The sequence below is a fragment of the Eimeria acervulina genome, genomic scaffold (assembly GCF_000499425.1).
Source record: "Eimeria acervulina Houghton genomic scaffold, Eah_scaff370, whole genome shotgun sequence".
Lineage (NCBI taxonomy): Eukaryota > Apicomplexa > Conoidasida > Eucoccidiorida > Eimeriidae > Eimeria > Eimeria acervulina.
Window position 1 is genome coordinate 4,689 of NW_013549853.1, and position 22,494 is coordinate 27,182.

The 22,494-nt window shown below is 49.2% G+C and overlaps 4 protein-coding genes across 4 annotated transcripts; all 4 read left to right on the forward strand.

The window, feature by feature from the left end:
* Positions 1-622: 622 nt before the first annotated feature.
* EAH_00035290 (hypothetical protein, conserved) lies at positions 623-7,962 on the forward strand (the record flags this gene model as incomplete). The annotated part of the gene is made up of 7 exons (XM_013395744.1): positions 623-1,352; positions 2,815-2,839; positions 3,224-3,310; positions 4,153-4,733; positions 4,943-5,997; positions 6,958-7,365; positions 7,849-7,962. The coding sequence occupies 7 exons, from the start codon at positions 623-625 to the stop codon at positions 7,960-7,962; spliced, it is 3,000 nt and encodes a 999-aa protein (XP_013251198.1).
* Positions 7,963-10,331: 2,369 nt separating this feature from the next.
* EAH_00035300 (small heat shock protein 20, putative) lies at positions 10,332-11,500 on the forward strand (the record flags this gene model as incomplete). Its single annotated transcript, XM_013395745.1, has 3 exons — positions 10,332-10,397; positions 10,851-11,220; positions 11,391-11,500. 3 exons carry the CDS (start codon positions 10,332-10,334, stop codon positions 11,498-11,500), a joined length of 546 nt encoding a protein of 181 aa, XP_013251199.1.
* A 1,880-nt stretch (positions 11,501-13,380) lies between these two features.
* Positions 13,381-14,553, forward strand: EAH_00035310 (hypothetical protein, conserved; the record flags this gene model as incomplete). Its single annotated transcript, XM_013395746.1, has 1 exon — positions 13,381-14,553. The coding sequence occupies one exon, from the start codon at positions 13,381-13,383 to the stop codon at positions 14,551-14,553; it is 1,173 nt and encodes a 390-aa protein (XP_013251200.1).
* A 1,484-nt stretch (positions 14,554-16,037) lies between these two features.
* On the forward strand, positions 16,038-22,142 carry EAH_00035320 (hypothetical protein, conserved; the record flags this gene model as incomplete). Its single annotated transcript, XM_013395747.1, has 1 exon — positions 16,038-22,142. One exon carries the CDS (start codon positions 16,038-16,040, stop codon positions 22,140-22,142), a length of 6,105 nt encoding a protein of 2,034 aa, XP_013251201.1.
* Between the last annotated feature and the right edge of the window lie 352 nt (positions 22,143-22,494).

The window sequence follows — 22,494 nt, forward strand, 5'->3', positions numbered from 1 at the left end:
TGAAGATAAACTAACGTAGAGGTGCGTTTACACCAGCAGCAGCAGCAGCAGCAACAGCAGCAGCAGCAGCAGCGTGTTGCTGCGGGTTGTTGTTAGGGGGGAGAGCCACCCCCACGACTTTCTCTTTTGCTGCTCGCTGTTGTCTTTCTTTTTATTATGTCTGCTGCTTCTTAATTTCATTTTAAGTATTTTATGTAGCTGCTGCAGCAACAGCAGCAACAGCAGCAACAGCAACAGCAGCAACAGCAACAGCTGCAACGCCAGCAACACCAACAGCAGTAGCAGCAGCAACTTATCTGCTCGCCTCCTCTGCCCACACACTCAACAGTTATTTCGCTCTGCAGCAGCACAGGGGCCCCCCTAACCCCAGCAGCAGCAGCAGCAGCAGCAAGAGCAGCAGCAGCAGCAGCAACAGCAGCAGCAGCAGCAGCACAAGTCTTTAGCCCCCTTTCTTTCTCTCAATACACCTCAAGCTACTGCACATACACCTCAGCACACTGCCTATACACCGCAGGCCCCACATTATACACCCCTTTGGCTTTATATATACACATCTAGCTGCGTATACACTTCAAGCCCTCTGCAGCAAACGACAACCCCGGAGGCAGCCGGAGGCAGCGGGATGCCTCGTGTGGGGGCAAGCGTTGCTGCAGCAGCTGCAGCAGCAGCAGCAGCAGCAGCAGCAGCGGAGAAAACGCCCGGTGCTTCAGTGTTCCGCGCGCGGACGCGCAAGCAGCAGCAGCAGCAGCAGCAGCAAGATGAGCAGCAGCAGCAGCAGCAGCAGCAGCAGCAGCGAGTCTTAAGCCCGCAGCTTACTCCTATAGAGCGCCGCTTGACTCGTTTGTCTCTCCGCACCTGTCCCTCTACTGCAGCAGCTCGAGGATGCAGCAGGCAGGGCCCTTCTGCTGCTGCTGCTGCTGCTGCTGCTGCTTCTCCCTTGGCTTCCAGAGAAAGCAGCGCTGCAACGCCCACTAAACACAGCAAAAGCAGCAGCAACAGCAGCAGCAGCAGCAGATGCAAGACCCCTGTGTCTTGTCGTCGCCAGCCTAGAGCTCGCGTGTCTCACTCTACAGGTGCAGCAGCAGCAACAGCAGGAGCAGGTGCTGCTGCTGCTGCTGCTGCTGCCTCGGGCTGCTCCTCTTGTGTCTCCACCTCAGCCTCTTCTCCCGTTACGCGAAGGCAAGGGGCAGCAGCAGCAGCAGCAGCAGCAACAGCAACAGCAAAAACAACAACAGCAGCAGCAACTGCGACGGCGGACAGCCTCAGCCCAAGGCGCCCTACAACGCACACCAGCAGCAGCGGCAACAGCAGCAGCAACAGCAGCAGCAGCAGCAGCAGCAGCATTGTCTGGGGTATAAAAGAGAGACAGGAACTGTACGAGACAGCGCTGCAGTGTCTACGCCCCTCCTCTTGTAATTATGTTGGGTGCAGAGAAGAATATGAAGCTGCTGTCTCCTCGTTTATTAATAAGTAAGCTCTGCTGTCTCCTTTTGTCTTTGCTTTTATTTATTTTTATTTTTGCTGCTGCCTCCTTTTGTCTTCTTCATCTTTGTTTCTATTTGTTTTTATTTTTGCTGCTGTCTCCTTTTGTCCCCTTTTGTCTTTGCTTTTAATTATTTTTATTTTTGCTGCTGTCTCCTTTTGTCTTGTCTCTCTTATTTTTTGTGTTTGTTTTTTATTCTGCCTTTGTCTTCTTTGTCTTTGTCTTTATTTTTATTATTATTATTATTATTATTATTTATTTTTATTATTATTTTTATTTTTGTTTGTTTGGTTGTCTCTCTTTTATGTCTTTTATATCTCATTTTTGTCTTTTATTTAAGAACACAACTATAAACATAAATATAAATATAAATATAAATATAAATATAAATATAAATGCATGCATGCAGACGTATAGAAGAAAGAAGAGGAGGTTTAATATATTTATCAGGCGCAAGCGGCGTGGGGAAGACGACCTTCGCGCTGCATGCACTCGCTGCTGCAGCAGCAAATCCACAGCATGTGCATGCATGCAATTCGCAGGTAATTATAATATATATATATATATTTATAAATGTATATAAATGTATATATATATATGTATATATATATATTTATTTATTTGTTTATATGTAGATAGAGAAATATATAGGCGTATATATATATATATATTTTATGTATGTATTTGTATGTATGTATTTATAAATGCATATATATAGAAATATGCATTAATATATATATAAATAAATATATATATATATATCATCTGTATAAATATACATGTAATATATACATAATATATATATATATATATTTATCATCTGTATAAGTATAAATGTCTATATAAATATACATATAATAAATATACATATAATATATATATATATATATATGCAGAGAGAGAGAGACAGAGAGCAAGAAATAGAGATAGATAGATAGATAGATAGAGAGACAAAGCAGCAAATATAATATTGCGATAATATTAATCTTAAAACAGTTTATCTCTCTCTTCTCGGGTGTATGTGCAGGTTGTCTCTGTCTCTTGTTCTCATCGCGAAAAAGATGTGCAGATTCTCTCGGAGCTTCTCTCGCGCATTTTAGCTAAATCCGCAAACCGACAGGCCCTCCATAAGCAAGTCCAGGGTTTAGGGTTTAGGGTTTAGGGTTTAGGGTTTAGGGTTTGTTGTTTATTGTTTTGTTGCTTATTGTTTAGGGTTTAGGGTTTATTTTTGACGATTTATTGTTTGGTGTTTCTTATTTAGGGTTTGTAGTTTCGGGTTTATTGCTTATTGTTTAGGGTTTAGGGTTTAGGGTTTAGGGTTTGTGGTTTAGAGTCTATTGTTTTGTTGTTTGTTGCGTAGGGTTTAGGGTTTACTGCTGACGGTTTATTTTTTATTGTTTACTGTTTATTATTTAGGGTTTAGGGTTTAGGGTCTATTGTTTATTGTTTATTGTTTAGGGTCTATTGTTTAGGGTTTAGGGTTTGTTGTTTAGGGTTTGTTGTTTAGGGTTTAGGGTTTAGGGTTTAGGGTTTGTGGTTTAGGGTCTATTGTTTTGTTGTTTGCTGTGTAGGGTTTAGGGTTTACTGCTGGCGGTTTATTGTATATTGTTTATTGTTTAGGGTCTATTGTTTAGGGTTTAGGGTCTATTGTTTAGGGTTTATTGCTTAGGGTCTACGGTTTAGGGTTTGTTGTTTAGGGTTTAGGGTTTAGGGTTTAGGGTTTAGGGTTTGTGGTTTCAGGGACTTGTGGGAGCGGCTGCAGTTAAACGGCGTCGTCGGAGCAGCAGAGCGATTTACGCGGCTCTCCAGTAGAAGCCCCAAGCTGTGGTAATGCAGCATTTGCTGATGTTGCTGCTGTTGCTGCTGTTGCTGCTGCTGCTGTTGCTGCTGCTGCTGTTGCTGCTGCTTTTGTTGCTGTTGCTGTTCTGTTTGCGTTTTTTATTTTGCCGTTGTTGCTGCTGTGTCTTTGATTGCTGTTGCTTCTGCTGCTTTCTTTGCTGCTGCTGCTGCTGCTTTCTTTGCTGCTGCTGCTGCTGCTGCTTTGCTTGCTGCTGCTTTGCTGCTGCTGCTGCTGCTGCTGTAAGGTAAACCTTTTGCTGCAGTTTATTTGTGCATGCAGCAATCAGCAACAGCACTGAGCTGTCTTCGCACCTCTCTGGATTGAACATAACTTCTTTAGTTTTCTCCCCGTATTCTGAGAAGGACATTTTGCGCATAATTAATATTAAACTACATCAGGCTCAGCAGCAGTTTATGCTGAGGAGACAGCAGGGCCTTCGCGCAGCAGCAGCAGCAGCAGCAGCATCAGAAGCAGCACCAGAAGCAGCACCAGAAGCGCAGCAGCAGCTACCTCAGCTATTCTCTCCTGCTGCGCTGCTGCTGTTTGCAAGAAGAGCAGCAAATGCAAATGGGGACATACGAATGGCGCTCAGCGGACTATGGTGAGCCTGCAGCAGCAGCAGCAGCAGCAGCAGCAGCAGCAGCAGCAGCAGCAGCAGAAGCAGAAGCAGCAGCAGAAGCGGGAGAGGCAGGCTCTTTGCATGCGCCATCGTAGCTGCTGCTGATGCTGCATGCTTGATGTATATGTTTATAAATAATTTATATATATTATATTATAATATATATAAATAAAATAAATAATTAATTAATTTGTTGTTGTGCTGCTTCAGTCGGGCAATAGAGGAGAAATTATCTGAATTGCAGACAGAGGCTGCTGCTGCAGATGCTGCAGCAGCTGCAGCAGCTGCAGCAGCAGCAGAGACAAGAAGAGCAGCAACAGCAGCAGCAGCAACAGCAGCAGCAGCAGCAGCAACAGCAGCAGCTGCTGCCGCCAGATGCGAGTCTTCTCTGCTTCGCAGCAAACGGCGGCAGCCTCTCGATGTTGCTGCTGCTGCTGCAGCAGCAGCAGCAGACAGCAGCAGCCCCCAAACACCACAACAGCAGCAACAACAACAGCAACAGCAGCAGCAGCAGGATGAGGGTGGTTCTTGTAGCCCTGTTTCTGCTTTTTCTGCTTCTTCTGCTGCTGCTTCTGCTGCTGCTTCTGCTGCAGCTTCTGCTGCTGCTTCTGACTGGAGTTGCGGTGTATCACCTTTAATAAAAGCTGCTCGCTGCAGCGAGGGTTTTTCGTCTGTCTCTGCAGCTGTTAGAAGAAAACCCCCGCTGCTGTATGCACTTGAGTCTGAGTTATATAACCCTGAAGCACCTCCTACACTTCTTTCTCTCTCCCGCAGCGTCAATGAAAACGCAGGTCAGTCGAGGGTTTAGGGTTTAGGGTTTAGGGTTTAGGGTTTTAGGGTTTTAGGGTTTTAGGGTTTTAGGGTTTAGGGTTTAGGGGTGTTTGGGTCTCTTGATTGCACCAATGGAGATGAAAGTAGTTGCTGCTGCTGCTGCTTCTACTGCTGCTGCTGCTGCTTCTACTGCTGCTACTGCTGCTGCTGCTGCTGCTGCTGTGTACAGAAGATAATCCTTCTAGCAGCACTCCAGGGACCCCTGGCTGCGCAGCAGCAGAGTTGGAGGGCAATGCTCGAACGCCTCAGAGCCTGTGCAGCACAGCGCCTTCTCCTGCTGCTGCTGCTGCTGCTGCTGCTACTGCTGCTGTTGCTGCTGCTGCCCTCACCCCGGCTGCTGCAGCAAAGGAGCAGCTGCGGCGCCTACGCGCAAAGGCAGGCGAAGACACGCAGCAAACCAACACCAGCAGCAGCAGCAGCAGCAACAACAGCAGCAGCAGCGACAGCAGCAGCAACAGCAGCAGCGACAGCATCAGCAGCAGCAGCACTTGCGGCAAAGGCCCAGATGCCGCTGCAGCAGGCAGCGAGGTATCTCCTGCTTCTGTGTGCCCCTCCCCTCCGTCAGCAGCAGCAGCAGCAGCAGCAGCAGCCGCAGCAGCAGCAGCAGCAGCAGCAAGATCCCCTCAAGTATCTTCTTCCGCTTTGACTGAGGAGCAGCAGCTTGTTCCTTGTTGCAGCATGGATTCTCTTGCAGCAGGTTTGCTGCTGCAGCAGCTACCGCACTCTGATGCTGCTATCCGCAGCAGAAGAGACAGTAAAAGCAGCAGCAGTTGTGTTTCATCTACTCAATCAATTCGTAAGGGTTTAGCTAATCTAAGGGGCCCCCGTACCCTCACCACCAGACGCCGCATTACTGATGGGGGCCCCTTAGGGGCCCCTGGGGCCCCCGTTACCTTAGGGGCCCCGGGTGGCCCCCCAGGGGCCCCATGCAGCTTGGGGGCCCCAGGGGGCCCCCCAGGGGCCCCTGGTACCCTGGGGGCCCCAGGGGGCCCCTCGGGGGCCCCTGGGGGCCCCCCTGGGGGTATATTAGGAAGTGGATTTCGGCGATCTGCATGCAGCATTGGTGATGATGAGGGTACAGTTTGCGGTATGAGTGTAGGGGGCCCCACAGGGGCCCCAACATCCGTTGTCGGGGGGGCCCCATTGGGGGCCCCTTTAGGGGCCTCTATTGGAGGGGGGGCCCCTAGTTTAAGTCAGAGAGCATGCGATGTAATCGGAGTCGGGGTAATGAATGCGAAAGCCGCTGCGGTGTACGGGCAGCAGCAGCAGCAAATGTTATGTCTTATACAGGGGCTGCCTTTAATGCAGAGAGTTTATTTGTTAGCTGCTTGTAGATCTGCGCAAAAGAAATTCTACAATAGAGGGTCTTCTGCTGCTTCTTCGTCTGCTGCTGTTGCTGCTGCTGCTGGTGCTGGTGCTGCTGCTGCTGCTGCAGCAGCAGCAAAGAGGTGCAGCAGCAGCGCTGGAGAGAGGAGGGCTTCGCAGCAAGAAAATATAATACCCAGTAGACAAAGAGACGAAGAAAGAGTTAAAATATCGCTGGACGAAGTGGAGGTGTGTACACACTAAACAAAGACAGAAAAATATATTAAGTTTAAACTCAGACGTAAAGAGAGACAAGAAATATATATAAAATAACAGATTAATATATATTTATATATATATATATAACACATTAATTTATATATATATAATAACGCATCAATTATATATATACAACACATTAAACAAAGATATAAAGAGAGACAAGAAAAATATATTAAATATATAACACATAATATATATATATATATATATTTATATATATTTCTTTTATTTATTTTTAATTATTTATTGTTTAATTATTTATTGTTTAATTATTTGTTGTTTTATTTATTGTTTTATGCCCCTGTTTGTTTTTTTGTGTCTCTCACTCTCTCTTTATCTTTCTTGTCTGTCTCTTTATTTATCTTTTAGTTTGTTTATTTATATATTTTGCTTTCTTCTTCTGTCTCTTTACTTATGTATATATATATATATATTAATATATATTATATTTATATGTCTCCTTATTGATATACACATTAATACACATATACATACATATACATATATATATATACATATACATATATATATATATATTTATTTATATATTTATATATATATATATATATATATCTATTTTTATGCTTTTCTTTATAGGAAGAATACAAAGTATTATCTCAAGAGCTGCCTCACGGCTACCTCTTAAATGATAAAATAAGTTTAAGTTGCTGGCTGTATGCAGCAGAGTCCTTTCAGCAGATGGGTATTATAGCACCTGTGTCTCCTTCTTTAGCTGTCTCTTCATCTATAGGGGGCCCCCTAGGGAGGGGCCCCCTGGGTACCGGGGGGGGCCCCCTGGGTACTATGGGGGGCCCCCTGGGTACTGGGGGGGGGCCCCTGGGTACTGGGGGGGGCCCCCTGGGTACTGTGGGGGGCCCCCTGGGGGGCCCCCTGGGGGGCCCCCGTATGAATAGAAGAGGTAGACATAGCTTAGGCTGTGGTATTAGGAGAGGAAGCCTTGGTGTCTCTTCTTCTTTGTTATTTTGCTCGCAGAAACGAAGTCAGGTAGGTTTATATATTTATATATGTATATTTATATATTTATATTTATATTTATATATTTATATTTATATTTATATTTATATTTATATTTATATTTATGTTTATGTTTATATTTATATTTATATTTATGTTTATTGTTTGTCTTTTTATTTTTGATGTTTTGTTTGTTTTTTTGTCTCCTTTTTAAGTTGAGTGTCTCCTCTTGTTGTCTGTCTGTTATTTGCTGTCTCTGTTTTTATTTATTTTTTCTCTGTTTTTATTTTTATTTGTTTATATCTTTGCTTATATGTATATATATATATATATCTGTCTCTCTCTGTTTCTGTTTGCTTCTCTCTTTGCTTTTTATATCTGTCTCTATTTTCTATCATGTTGCTGCGTCAATTTCCTTGCTGTGTCTTTGTTGCTGCTACTGCATATTTCTGCTGCTACTGCATATTTCTGCTGCTGCTGCTGCTGCTGCTGCTGCTGCTGCTGCTGCTGCAGGCATGGGAGTTGCAGCTGTCTCCTTCTTTGGTGGAGGCAGCAAGCCGACGTCTGCAGCAGCAACTAATGGAGAGCGACATAAAGGGGCACTTTAGCAGAGGCCTTGAAGCATAAATAAATTTAAACTAATTAGGAGACAACCCTGCAAGCATCTACGTATTCGGGTGTATACGCAGCTCCAGACCTTGAGGTGTATACGCAGCAGCTGAGGCTACCTTCCTTGAGGTGTATCCGCAGCTAGCTAGCTACCTTGAGGTGTATGTACAGCTAGCTAGCTAGCTAGCTAGCTAGCTCTACCTTCTTCAGGTGTATGTACAGCTAGCTACCTCCTTGAGGTGTATGCGCAGCAGCTGCAGGGAGTGGGAGAGTGAGAAGGAGACAGGAAATTGATTGCTGATTGTCTGTCTCTCTTTATCTGTCTCTGTCTCTTTATCTGTCTCTGTCTCTCTCTCTCTCTCTCTGTCTCTCTCTCTCTTTATTTTCAATTAGAGTTCAAGAAAGAAGGAGACAGCAGAGGAGACAGTCTGTTTTTTTTTTCTTTTGCTGCTTCTGGAGAAGAGAGAGATATTGCGTTTAAGGGTTTGCTACTGTTTGGGGTGTATAGGCACCTCAGGCTTTTGTTTCTTTCCTTTGCACCCGAGGCTTTGTCTTTCAAGCGCTGCAGCCGTGCAGCAGAAGCTCCTTTATTTGTCTTGTCTCTTTTTTGCTGCTGCTGCTGCTGCAGCAACAGCAGCAGCGGCAACAGCAGCAGCAACAGGGACAGCAGCAGGGCTGCTGGGGCTTCTTTTGTGGGGTCTCCTCGTTTCATGCATGCGTTTGGTAGCTCCTTTTCGTTTGTTTTGTCTTTATTGTATGCCTTTTGGGGTGTATAGACAGCTGAGGGGGATTTGTTTGCTGCTGTGCTGCTGCCTTTGGTTTGTATGTCTTCGAGGGGCTTTTGCTGCTCCTCTTTATAGGCTGAGACTGCATAGTAGCTGTCTTCTTTTTCTTTTATTTATATTGTATTATTACTGTAGTTATGCATACTCAAAAAAAATATATTATTAATTTATTTATCATTACTCTACTTCTTTTAATCCTCTTCTTTCCGGCGCCCCCCAACCTGCACAGACACCCCAAGGGGCGAGCAACAGCCACTAAAAAAATATTTATTTTTTTTTCTTTACTTTCTTCAAAACCTTTTAATATTCTTTTTCTCTCTTTGTCTTTTTCATTTCTCGTCCTTAATAAATAAAACCCCCAGTTAGTACCAAACAAGACGCAGTAATATAAAGAGAGGCCCCCCTAAACAAAGAAATAAATTAAAGACAAACCCTACAGTTGTTTCTTCTGCTGCTTCTTCAGTAGAAGACCAGCTAACTGCAGGGGTATTTAGTCTCTCTCCTACACAGCTAGCAGCGAGACAGGCGCTAGACGTGGCTAGCTGCAGCTAGCCCCAAGGATCCCTACAGCTAGCTATAGCTAGCTGTAGCTAGCTGTAGCTATCGTAGAAGCTAGCTGCAGGTCTCCCACAGGATCTGAACACCGATGTTTACGCAGTGTATAGGCAGGTAAGGGTAGTGGTGTTTAAGGTATTTTTTGGGTGAAACTGCAGCTTTAAAAGGGTTGACTGTCTTTATTTAAACAATTAAAAGGAGAAGAAAAGAAAAAAATACAGTTATAATGTTTAATTAATTGCAGTTATTAGGCAGTGTCCGATGGTCTCCCAGCAACAGCTACGTCGATATGCAGCTGAGGGAGCTGCGCGGTGTATGCATGGGTAAAATAAGAATAAAGGTTAAATAAATAAGTTAAATTGAATTAAAATATAATTAATTCAAAGAAAATTAACTCAAAATTCCTTAATAAACAAACCTACAAACGCAGCATAGCTAATCTGCTGGGGGAGCCGCAGCAGCGCTGCCACCGCGCCTGAGGCGCTGCGGTGTATATGCAGCTATATTGATATAATTATTCCTTTGGGTTTGTACATATTTTCGTATATATTACTTCTTATTTTATCATTTTAAACACTCTTTCTTCCTTTTATTTCCTTGTTTCCTCCAGATCTCCGTACAGATATACGAGGGTCTACATTATCTGTACCGCTGGGTTTGAGTAGCTCTATAGGTAAGCTGATTTTGTTTCTAAGAAGGACAGCAGCAGCTTTATCTTTATTGGGTTTGTTTTCTACATTAATTAATATGAAAATAACCTTTAAAGGCATTCAAGAAGCTGAGAGTATTGCAGGGATCAGGGGGGCAGCAGCAGCAGCAGCAGCTGGCGAGTCGATGCTGCTGCTGCTCCTTGAGTAGATCTATCTGCTGCTTCTTTGAGCTGTACGGACAGAGAGAAGGAGAATAATTCCTGCAGAGTTTTCTGGGGGCTGTTAAGAGCTGCACTACCTGTTGCTGCGGTCTTGATGCTTCACCCGCTCTCTTAAACCTAAAGGCAAAGCCCCTATTCTTTTTGCTGCTGTATGCATGCCCTCAGAATTCAACACAATGTGCGACTGCTGCTCTTTCGGCCCCACAACGGAGTCTGACGCGGATCAGCTCGTCATCGACAAAGTAAGGAGGAGGATAGCAGCAGCAACTGCTGCTGCTGCTGCAGCTGCTGTTGCTGCTGCTGCTGTTGCTGTTGTTGCTGTTGCTGTTACTGTTACTGATGCTGGTGCTGTTGCTGCTGTTGCTGCTGCTGTTACTGTTAACTGTTATGATGCTGGTGCTGTTGCTGCTGTTACTGCTGCTGCTGCTGTTTTTTCTGCTGCTGCTGCTGCAACAAGGGAAGCAGTAACAGCAAGAATAACAGCATCGGCAGCAGATCAAACTACCTTTCCTTTTCAAATTGTATTTGATTTTGTTTCGCCTCCTTATACATTCTTTTTTTCTGTTGTCCTCCCCTCAATAATAATAATACACTTAAGTCGTTGTATACTTGCAGTCTTTAAATTCTTTATTGAATTAATAACAAAATGCTTATCTTACTTATTTGTTTTTTCTGTTGTTTATTGTGCTGTTAAGATGATACCCTCTGGCCCGAAGAAGCTTCAGCCAGCACTTCCTGCGAATGAAGTTCAAGAAATCCCTCCTCCTGATGATTTGAAGGCGAAGATAACTTTTGCTCCCTCAATTGATTTGTTCTTCGATCCAAAGGAAGAGACGGTTGTGCTTCTTATGGATTTGCCTGGGGCTTCTAAAGATGATATCTGTATTGAAGTAGGCGATGGAGTGCTGTCTATAGGGGGTCCCCGTTCAAAGAGTGAATTAAAGGAGAAATTTGGCTCTCAACTTCGTCTTATTGCTCATGAAAGACCCACAGGATATTACTGCAGAAGATTTCAGCTTCCTTCCAATGCCCTTGAAGATACCATGACAGCGCAGTTCAACGCCGGTGAGTAGATGAGGGAAACCTTCGATAAATTCATCTTTTTTGATAATTTAAATACTTTTTCGGATATTATTTTTAATTTTTAATCATTTTCCATTATTATTATCCCAGCTTTCCCCAGCTTTCCTTGAGGATCGCGCATCGATTTTCAGGTGTATGTGCAAATTTTTCAGGTGTATTGGAAGTGAAATTCAAATGCATTCAGCATCAAGAGAAACGCCGCATTGATATTGGAGCTCCAGCAGCTGAGAAGGCTGATAAAAAGGCAGAAAAAACAAGATAAACATGCATTCTAATCATATTTCGACTACCGCGTTATGAAGCAAACCAACACCTCCAGAGCCCCTCTTCCATATCAGCTGTACATACACCGCAAGAACTGGTACCTTCATGTTATCATCCGTTATCTAGTTCTTTTGTTTATTTATATATATCTATGGAATTGCAGTGCCTGTCAGTTTCCTTTAGAACTTGTTTTGCTGGCGGCCCTTGTGAAGTAGTAGTAGGTGGATGAAGCGGCTGCACTGCATGCAAGCAAGTACCTGGATGCATATACATGCATGAATGCATGCACGCATGCATGCATAGACAGTGTTTGTGCTGTTGTTTGTCTCATCAGCGCCGTTGCCACCCTTCTTTTTATCACGCCGCCGGATGCAATAGCCATTATAATTCCGGGTGTATATTCAGCTTACGGTGTATTGAATTAATGCTGTTTCTCCTCTTCATAGATGCATGTATGCATGCATGCATGCATACATGCACGCACGCACCCGTTGCATGCATTAGTTGCTTGGGAGCCCCCCTCTTTAAAATATTCAGGCGGGAGTGCTTCGAACACCAGAACTATGAACGAAGAGACTGTTGAAGAGGGAGAGAAGGGGTCTCTGCCTCATTCCTCTAGTTGATCGACTCTGAGTCTCCTTATATTCTTCTTTGCTTCTTCTTAAAGCCAGCGAGATATTATAAAAACACCCGAGGAAGTTTATCTATTACTGCAGCTGACTATACACCGCCATTGCGAGGCAGCAGCAGCATAGTGTATACACCTGCAATAAAATATAAATATAAAATAATAAATATAAATGCATTTATTTATTAGATGCAAATAGTTGTTTTAAACAGAAAATAGAAATTCATTTAGTTGTTGTTGTCTTTAAGGGGGGCCCTCAAAGCCACCGTGGGGTCCTTTAAGAGATATCTCTGAAGGAGAGGAAGTTATAGAAGCTTCATTTAAAATATATTTGTATATTAATGCTGCTTTAAAAATAAAGAAAAGATAAAGTTAAATATATCTGCTATCCCTCTGAGGTGTCTATACACCCGGCGAGGTCACTGCTGTTGCCTGTCCCTTTTGTATATCTTTTCCGTCTTTGTATCTCGGGAAATAAACTAAATAATAATGTTTAATTAAATTTATTAGGGTTTTTAATCAATGTTTTATATCAACAATACAACAAACAAAACCTCAAAACCCTCGCCCCCTAACAAAGAGACAGTGGAGACACCAGCAGCTTCAGTGCAGCAGCACAACCCTAGGCCTCGCTTATACATACTCTTTGTAGCAGCAGCAGCAGCAGCATTTGCAGCAGGAGGCTTCTAGCTGTCTACCGCTGCTGCTGTTGCTGCTGTTTCTGCTGCTGCTGCTGCTGCTGCAGCAGCAGCAGCAGCAGGTCACATAATCCTTCATAAACAGCAAAGCTGGAGCAGCACAATCTGCTGCGCTGTACTTCTCTTTGCTTTTATTATTATAACTATTATCATTTGCTGCTAATGCTGCAGAGAACAGAGACCCCCATCTGCTGCTAAGAGGGCGGGCCTGGAGACAATCGGAGAGGAGCCTGCCGCTGTCTCTGTCTCTGTCTCTGTCTCTGTCTCTGTCTCTGTCTCTCTCTGTCTCTCTCTCTCTCTCTCTCTCTTTCTTTGTAGGGTTTTTCCTGCAGCTACACGCGTACAGCAGCAACTCTAATAAAGGTTGCACTCAACAGCCCCTTGATGTGCAGCAGCAGCAGCAACAGAAGCAGAAGCAGAGGCAACTAAAGCAGCAACAGCAGCATCAGCAGCAGCAGCAGAAGCAGCAGCAGAAGCAGCAGCAGAAGCAGCAGCAGAAGTAGCAGCAGGAGCAGCAGCAATAGGAGTAGTAGTAGTGAGTGAAGGCCCGCTATGAACAAACAAAGACATACAAAGCAGCCACAGGAGACAAACTCCTGCGAGCTCGTCGTTCGTCTACCAGAGAGCTTTGAGCAGCAGCAGCAGCAGCAGCAGCAGCGGCAACTACTGCTGCAGCAAGTGCCGCACGAACAAAGGGCTGCTACTCGCCTTCCGCAGAGCTGCTTCTATCGCTCCGCCTATGATGGTGGTGATGCAGGTGCTGCTGCAGCAGAAGCAGCAGCAACAGCTGCAGCAGCAAAAGAAGCAGCAGCTGCTGGCCTTGCAACAGTAGCTTCATCAGGCCCAAGAAAGCAGCAACAGAAACCGCAGCAGCAGCAGCTGCAGCAGCAACTAGGAGTATCTGCTGCATTGAAGCAGCACTCCTCTGGGCGCCCCTCTGGGGTGTCTACTCAGCACAGTAGTGTGGGGCCCCCATCAACTCGTCAGCAGCAGCAGCAGCAGCAGCAACAGCAGCAGCAGCAGCAGCAGCGCAGCAGCAGGGGGGCCCCACGCCAGAAGAGAGATGGGAATGGAGTACGCAGCAGCAACTTTCAGCAGCAGCAGCAGCAACAGCAGCAGCAGCAGCAGATGCGGAGGGCCTCGCCTTCTCCCTGGGGCCGCTCGCCTAAGAGCCTCGCGACTGACTGTGCTTTTGCTGCTGTTAATAGCAGCAGCAGAGACACCTCAGCAAACCGCATGCAATCTGCTTCTCTGTGGGCCCTAAGAAAACAACTAAATGCATTTGTATATAATCAAGGAGACACACAGCTGCTGCACACGCCTCTGCAAGACGCTGCTTCTACAGCAGCAGCAGCAACAGCAGCAGCGCATGCAACAGCTGCAGCAGCAGCAGCAGCAACAGCTGCAGCAGCAACAGAAACAGCACCAGCACCAACAAGAGACAGTAAAGAGAAGAGACGCCTCCATAAAGAAGCAATTAAACCACCGCAGGGGGAGGTAAAGGAGACAGACACTGAAGCGCAGCAGCTCCAGCAGCAGCAGCAGCAGCAGCAGCAGCAGCAGCAGCAGCAGCAGCACCAGAGACAGCATATTCAAGCCCCAAGCTCCGGCTTCCCCAATCCAACAGATATTCCGCAGCAGCAGCTCCAGCAGCAGCTGCAGCAGCAGCAGCACCAAGAGCAGCAGCAGCAGCAGCAGGAAGAGCAGCGTAAGCGAAGTGTTTAGTTTGTATGGTGCCCCAGGTGTCTCTTCATGGGCCCCAGAAGGAGACAGCAGCAGCAGCAGTGGCTTCTGTGGTGCTGCTGTTGCTGCTGTGTGCTGCAGAGTTGCAGCAGCATTTGCTGCAGTCTTCGTTTTATAAGAAGAACAAAAAGAGACAGAAAAACAAACAAAGCTGCGGTGTATGTCTCTTCTTTTTAACTGTCTCTCCTTCATACACCTCTTCCTCCTTCTTGTTGCTCTCACCTATATAAATATAATATATATATATATATATATTATATATATAAAGTATGTGTATATATATGTGTATATATAATATTTATAGATGTAAGCAGAATTAATATAATATAAACATATATATATGTAAATGTATATTGTATATATATGCATATTTACTTATACATGTTCATCTGTATATATATATATATATGCATATATATACATATATATAATAAATCGTATATAATATATATATATATAATAAATCCTATATAATATATATATATATATATATAATAAATCATATGTAATATATAGATATATATATATATATATCAGATGGTTGCTGTCTCTGTCTGTCTCAGTCTGTCTCCTTTTGTCTGTTTGTCTCCTTTCTTCTTGTCTCTCCCTTCACATCTAATATACTACTCGTGTCTCTTTGTTTCTGCTGCTGTTGTTGCTGCTGCTGTTGCTGCTGCTGTTGCTGTTGCTGCAGCTTGCTGCTGCAGCTCCGTTGCAGTGCTGCCAGCACACCGGAGGACATTCAGCTGCGCCAGCAGCAGCAGCAGCAGCGGCACCGACAGCAGCAGCAATAGGCGAGCCTACAGTTAAAGACACAACCATTGAAACAGCAGCAGCAGCCGTTGCTTCCGTGCTGCTAGAGCTGTCCATGGGTGCAGCAACAGGGGCCCCTGCTGCTGCTGCTGCTGCAGCAGGGGCCCCTGTTGCTTCCTCCCTGTTGCAGTGTACATGCACGTCAGCGAGAGAGGCCCCCGTCACTTCGTCAGGCTGCAGCAGCAGCTGCAGCAGCAGCAGCAGAGCTGCTTTGCTCCTGAGTGTAGGCCCCAAAGATAGCAGCACATCTAAATGCATGCTGCTGCTGCTGCTGCTTCTACCAGCAGCAGCAGCAGCAGAAGCAGCAGCAAGTTATTAAAAGCGCAGCAGCAGCAACATGTTATTAGAGTAGTAGCGGCAACAGCACTAAATAGGAGCAGCAGCAGCAGCTTTCCATAGAGCAGCAGCAGCAGCAGCAGCAAACCATTATAGGAGCAGCAGCAGCAATAACAATCTATTATACGAGTAGTATCAGCAGCAGAAGCAGCAGCATAGCAAAGCATAAGAGCACCAGCAGCCCGTTATAGAGCCAACAGAAGCAGCCTATTACAGCAGCAGCAGCAACACCAGCACCAGCAGCAGCAGCAGCAGCAGCAACAGCAGCAGCAGCTGCTGCAGCAGGTGTTCTTCTGGCTTGCAAGTGTGTGCAGGAGATGGAGCTGTCTCTTCCTGCTGTCTCCGCCCCACAGTCAATAATCTCCTGGGGGCCCCACAGGCCCTTGGGGCCCTCAGGTGACATAGGGGGGCCCCCTGCTGCTGCTGCTGCTGCTGCTGCAACTCCTGTATGGGGGGCCCCTGCTGCTGCTCCTGCTGCTGCAACTGTACGGGGGCCCCCTTACTTTACTGCAGCAGCAGCAGGAACACCTGCGGGCCTGTGTGGGGCCCCATGGGAGGAGCTGCGGGCTCCTGCTGCTGCTGCTGCTGCTGCTCTTGAGTGCTGCCGTGCTGCTACTGCTGCTGCTGCTGCTGCTACTGCTGCTGGTGAAGACAGAGAGATAGGAGACCTGCTGCAGTTTCTCGCGAAGCTGCAGCAAACAATCAGCAGCTCTGGAGGGGCTCTTCGAGCCATGGAGTGGCAGCAGCAGCAGCGGCTGCCGCTGCTGCTGCTGCCTGAAACTCAGCAGCAGCAGCAGCACCAGCAACAGCAGCAGCAGCGTGCAGCAGCAAGAAGGGTGCAGCACTCCTTCAAAGAGACAAGGACCCGGCCCATCCACCGCTCTGCAAGCGGAAGCAGGGCAGCAGGGAGGGAAGCACTGCAGCAGCAGCAGCAGAAGCAACAGCAGCAGCAGCAGCAGCAGCAGCAGCAACTGGGCCAAAGCCAACTACGCGGAGAGTCGCAGCTCCTGGCGGCTAGCAGTTTGAAGAGAGGAGGGGAACCCGAAGCAGCAGCAGCAGCAGCAGCAAGAGCAGGAGCAGCAGCAGCAGCAGCAGCAGGAACAGAAGCAACAACAGCAGCAGCAGCAGCAGCACTCCAAAGGGGTGCAGCAACCCAACGAAGCCTCAAGAGACTCAGCAGCGCATATCGCACGGCTGTAAGTGCGCCGACATGGCTAAGGGCCAGCAGCAGCAGCAGCAGCAGCAGCACCACAAAGCCCCCAGCAGCAGCAGCAGGAGCAGCACCAAGAGCAACATCAGGAGCAGCAACAACACCATCAGCAGCAAAATACGCAGCAGCAGCTTCTATGGGTAGGCCCACTTTGCCTTTGCTGTTCCCTGGTCTGAGCCCTGCTGTTGCTGCTACTGCTCCTGCTGCTGCTCCTGCTGCTGCTGCTGTTGCTGCTCCTGTTGCTGCTGCTGCTGGCTTGTCGTTGGTGTCTACCACCGTAGATCAGAGCAACTATCACCCCTCTAGACTACCAGAAGCAGCAGCAGCAGCGGCAACAAATGCTGCAGCAGCAGAAGGCGCGGCAGCAGCAGCAGCAGCAGCAGCAGCAGCAGAAGCAGCAGCAACAGAAGCAGCAGCAGCAGCAGCAGGGGAGGTGGTGAAGACCTCCCGGGAGAGGCCCCCCTTCTTACAGCGCATGCACCTCTGTGTGGAGAGGCTCAGCCGATACAACACCCAGCAGCAGCAGCAGCAGCAGCAGCAGCAGGTGGAGCAAGAACAGGAACAGGAGAAGCTGAGTCAGCAGCAGCAGCTCAATCAGCAGCTACAGCAGCAACTGCTGCAGCAGCAGCAGCTGCAGCACATGCAGCAAGAGCTCACCCTTCTACGCGAACAACAACAGCAGCAGCAAGTGCTCTTGGAGCAGCACCTGCTTCAGCAGCAGTCCCTGCAGCAGCAGCAACAAGAACAGCAGCAGCAGCAGCAACAAGAACAGCAGCAGCAGCAGCAACAAGAGCAGCAGCAGCAGGTGCAACACGAGCAGCAGCAGCTGCAACAAAACGCCAGGGCACCGCACTGCAGACCGGAGCAAACCGAAGCTATTGCTGTTTCCTCTCCAGCAGCAAGACACACAAGACAGCAGCAGCAGCTGCAGCAGCAGCAGCAGCAGCATGATCCGTTAGATTTGCTGCGAGTGAAGAGCCCTGCTGCAGCTGCCTCCCGTTTGAGCCCCCCAGCCTCGCCACCCCACAGCACCGAAAGAAGGCGCATGCAACAGCGAATAGGAGCAGCAGCAACAACAACAGCAGCAGCAGCAGCAGCAGCAGCAGCACCGAGGCCAGTGTCTGCATCCACTACCCAGGGCCCCCACACAAGTCGAAAGTGTGCTGCCTGCCACCCTCAAGGAGACACAGCCTGCTGCTGCAGCAGCTGCAGCAGCTGCAACAGCTGCAGCAAGACCTCTAGCGGCGCATACACCCTCCTGCGTGGGAGGCAGCAACAGCAGCAACAGCAGCAACAGCAGCAACAGCAGAAGCAGCAGCAAAAAGCTCCGTGGGGTGGTAACCCTCGAACCGCCGTCTCTAGCAGCCCCAGTTATCGACTGCAGCAGCAGCAACACAGCTTGAAGCAGCAGCTGCAGCAGCTGCAGCAGCAACAGCAGCAGCAGCAAGAGCAGCAGCAGCTGCTTGTGCTGGCCCTGCCTTCCACCCCAAGGCAGCGGATTCTTCTCTGTGGTACAGCAGACGCAGCAGCAAAAGGTTCGCTGCAATTGTCGCAGCAGCAGCAGCAGGGTTTGCTGCATCTGCTGCAGCAGAGAGCCGCAGGCAGCTGGAGGCAGGCAACAGCAAGAGACACTGCAAGAGGACCCCTGCAGCAGCAGCAGAAGCAGCAGCAGCAGCTGCTGTTGGAGCACATGCAGCGACAGCAGCACAGGCGCAGCTATTCTGAAGGCAGACGCACAAGACTGCCCTTGCAGCAGCAGCAGCAGCAGCAGCAACAGCAGCAACTGCAACAAAACCTGCTGGGGGACTGCCCCGGTATCAGCGACACGAGCAGCAACTGCAGCAGCTACTGCTGCTGCTGCAATGGATGCTGCAGCTGCGACAGCGGAGGCAGCACCTGCTCCAGTGGCAGCAGCAGCATCTCAGCAGCAGCGGGAATGCTGTGCAGCAGGTCGCTGCAGCAGCAGCAAAATGATGACGCCAGCTGTCTAGACACCCCAATCACACCGCAGCAGAAACAAGCCATGATCGACGAGCTCCTAGAAATGAGACTCAAAGCAGTGCAGCAGCAGCAGCAGCAGCAACAGCAGCAGCAGCAGCAGCAATATCAGCGGCAACAGCAGCAGCAGCACTACCCGCTGATGCACAGTCAAACACCAGATAACCCTGCTGCAGCAGCAGCAGCTGGAGCTGCTGTTGCTGCTGCTGCGCCTGCTATGGACACTACAGCAGCAGCAGGCCCTATTGCCCCAGCAGCAAAACGGGGTGTCTCTGCACCTCCTCACTTCTGCAGCAACTTCGCAGAAGCAGCAAACCCAGAAGCGGCAGCAGCTGCTGCTGCTGTAGCTGCAGCAGCAGCTGCTGCAGCGGAAGCAGCAGGGGTGGCAGCAGCAGCACCGCCGGCACCCGACGCAGCAGCAAAGCAGCAGCAGAATCTGCAGCCCTGTGCATGCGGCCTTGGCTTTCCCCCTGCTGTTACTCCTGCTGCAGTTGCTGCTGCTGCTGCTGCTGCTGCTTCTCGCTGGAATGTCTCCCTGGCTGGTAGCTGCAGCGAGCCCGTGCTGCCATCTGCAGCAGCAGCAGCAGCAACAGCAGCAACAGCAGCAGCAGCAGCAGAGCGATGCACTGCTCAACGCCGCTGGGCGCAGGCAATACAAAGTTTGCTGCTAGCAGCACACTCCAGCACACCCCTGCCTGCTGCTGCTGCTGCTGCTGCTGCTGATCCTTTTGCTGGTGATGCTGCTGTTCCACCGCCTGCAGCAGCAGCTGCTGCAGCAGCAGCAGCAACGTTTTCTAAAGGAGAGCAGACAGCAGCAGCAGTAACTAAACTCGGCTCAGTCCTTCAACTAAAGCAGCAAGAGCCTGCTCAGCAGCAGCAGCAGCAGCAGCAGAAGCAGCAGGAGCAGCTGCTGCAGCAAGAGCAGAAACAGCAACAGCAGCAGCAACAACAGCAGCAGCAGCAACATTCGACTCCAGGTACAGAATGGTGCGAGGTGCAGCAGCAAGACAACCCAATGGGACAGCAGCAGCAACAGCAGCAAGAGCAGCAGCAGCAGGGTCAACAGCAGCAGCAAGAGCAGCAGCAGAAAGAGCAAGAGCGGCAACCGCAGCCGCAGCAGCAGCAAGAAGAGCAACAGCAGCAACAACAGAGCAGTGCATCGCTGCAGCAGCAGCAAGCCCTGCAGCAGCAGCAGCAGGTCCTGCAGCAGCAAGAGACAGCAGAAGAACGGGAACTGCTGCAGCAAGCACAAGAACCGACAAAGCACCAAGTATACGAGCGACAGCAGCAACAGCAACAGCAGCAGCAACAGCAGCAGCAGCAACAGCAGCAGCAGCAGAGGGCGAAGGACTCTATGGAGCCCGTTCAGATAGCAGCAAGCCGAAGGGTCTCCTCTGTGGCTTCTCAGGTGTCTCCTCAGCAGTCAAATGAAGTGTCTCCTCGCTTATCTAATCACCTCCTACTGCAGCAGCAGCAGCAGCAGCTACAGCAGCAGCAGCAGCAACAGCAGCTGCAGCAGCTGCAGCAGCAACAGCAGCTGCAGCAGCTGCAGCAGCAACAGCAGCTGCAGCAAATATGCTGGGAAGCTGCAGAGGAGACAGACAAGAAGGCGCTTACTCAGTGGAGACCCCAGCAGCAGAACAGCAGGGAGGAACAACAGAGCCCCCCAGGCAGCAGCAGCAGCAGCAGCAGCAGCAGCAGCGGCAGGGGGCAGCAGCAAACCAACAGTCGATGGGAAGCTGAAGATATTCCTCCTGCCGCAACACCTGCTGCTGCTGTTGTTGCTGCTGGTGCTGCTGCAGGGCCCACAGTCTTCTTGGGCCACAGGAGGAAACAGCAGCAGCAGCAGCAGCAGCTGCAGCAGCAGCAGCAACAGCAACAGCAGGGTAACTTTCATGAAGACAGAACAGTGTTGGTCTCAAGACCGAAGTGGCAGCAGCAACAGCAACAGCAACAGCAGCAGCAGCAGCAGCAGCAACAACAATCTCAAGAGCCTCGCGTGCAGCAGCAACCGCAACAGCAGCAGCAAAAGCAGGAGCGCCAGGAGCAGCTGCAACGACAGCAGTGGCAGCAGCCCCAGCATCAGCAGCAGCAACAGCAGCAGCAGCAGCAGCAGCAGCAGCAACAGGGGCAGCGTGAAAGCTATGGGGCGCATGCATCAGCAGATGGAAGCCCCAAAAGGCGTCTGCCTCGCCCAGTGAGCGCCCCTCAGTACCCAGCAGCAGCAGCAGCAGCAGCAGCAGCGGGAGCAGCAGCAGGAGCAGGAGCAGCAGAAGCAGCAGGAACGGTGGTGGTGGGGAGACACAGCAGCAGGGCCCCTAGGGGCCCCCTACGCCTACCTGTGAATAATACCTGCGTCTCAAGCCACACAATAGGGGCCCCTAAGAAAAGAGAGACAACAAAAGAGAGACAGATGAAGACAGAAGGCTTCTCCTGTGTGGGGCCCCAGAGAGAGGTATCTGAGAGACAGCAACAAGAAGCTGCTGCTCCTCCCGCTGAGGCAAGGCAGCTGCAGCAGCAGCTGCTCGAGAGGCAGCAGCAAGTGCTGCAGCAACAGCAGCAGGTGCTGCAGCAGCAACAACAGCTACTGTTGCAGCGGCAGCAGCAAAACTTAATAAACGAAGACATCGACAAGGTCTTGGGTCTTCTTATGAAGCAGCAGCAGCAGCCCTCACTAACGCATGCAACAGGAGCACCAACGAGCCCGGGAGCAGCAGCAGCAACAAGCCCCACAGCAGCTGCAGCAGCAGCAGGAGCATCAAGCCCCACAGCAGCTGCAGCAGACTCCCCCAGCAGCAGCCCCAGCAGCAACTGGTCTGGTAGCATTAGCTCAGGCGAGGTTATTGTTACACCTGCAACCCATAGACAGTTCGTTTGCATGCAAGCAAACAGCCTGGGGGCCCTTGGGGGGCCTCCAGCAGGGTACTCATGGGGGCCCCCAAGGGGGGGCCCCCCTGGGGGGCCCCCAGGAGGGTACTCAGGGTACTCAGGGGGGCCCTTGGCTAGCGGCAATATTCTTTCACTGGGAAGGGGGCCCCCTATGAATAAGCCTCCTCATGGTGCTGCTGCTCTGCAGCTGCTGCAGAGCAGCCCAGATGCTGCAGCAAAAGCTGCAGCAGAAGCAGCATCAAGCAGCAGCAGCAGCACAGGGTTGCAAGGCTTACGGGTGCTTGTACCCCTGCAGCGCACAGGGGCCCTCACGGGGCCCCTTTAGGGGCCCCCTATAGGGGCCTCTAGAGATATCGTGATTAACTTTAAGTTTACTTGTCTCTTTTTTTTTATTACTTTTGTCTGAAGAGTTTATCTCCCTCAGCATGCTTGCAGCAGAGGCATATATTATAAATAAACCCCTCTATATAACCCAACTCAACTAATATCTTCTCCTGAAGGGGGGCCCCCCCCGTCAAGATAACTGTTTACTTTCTAAAGAGGCGGGGGCCCCCCCTAAGGTGACCCCAACGTGGCTGCCTATACAGTAAATAGGGGGCCCCCTAGGTGTCTCAATGCTGTCTGCTTATACCCTAGACATGAATCTATCTGCAGCCTAAGTAGGGGCCCACCTAAGT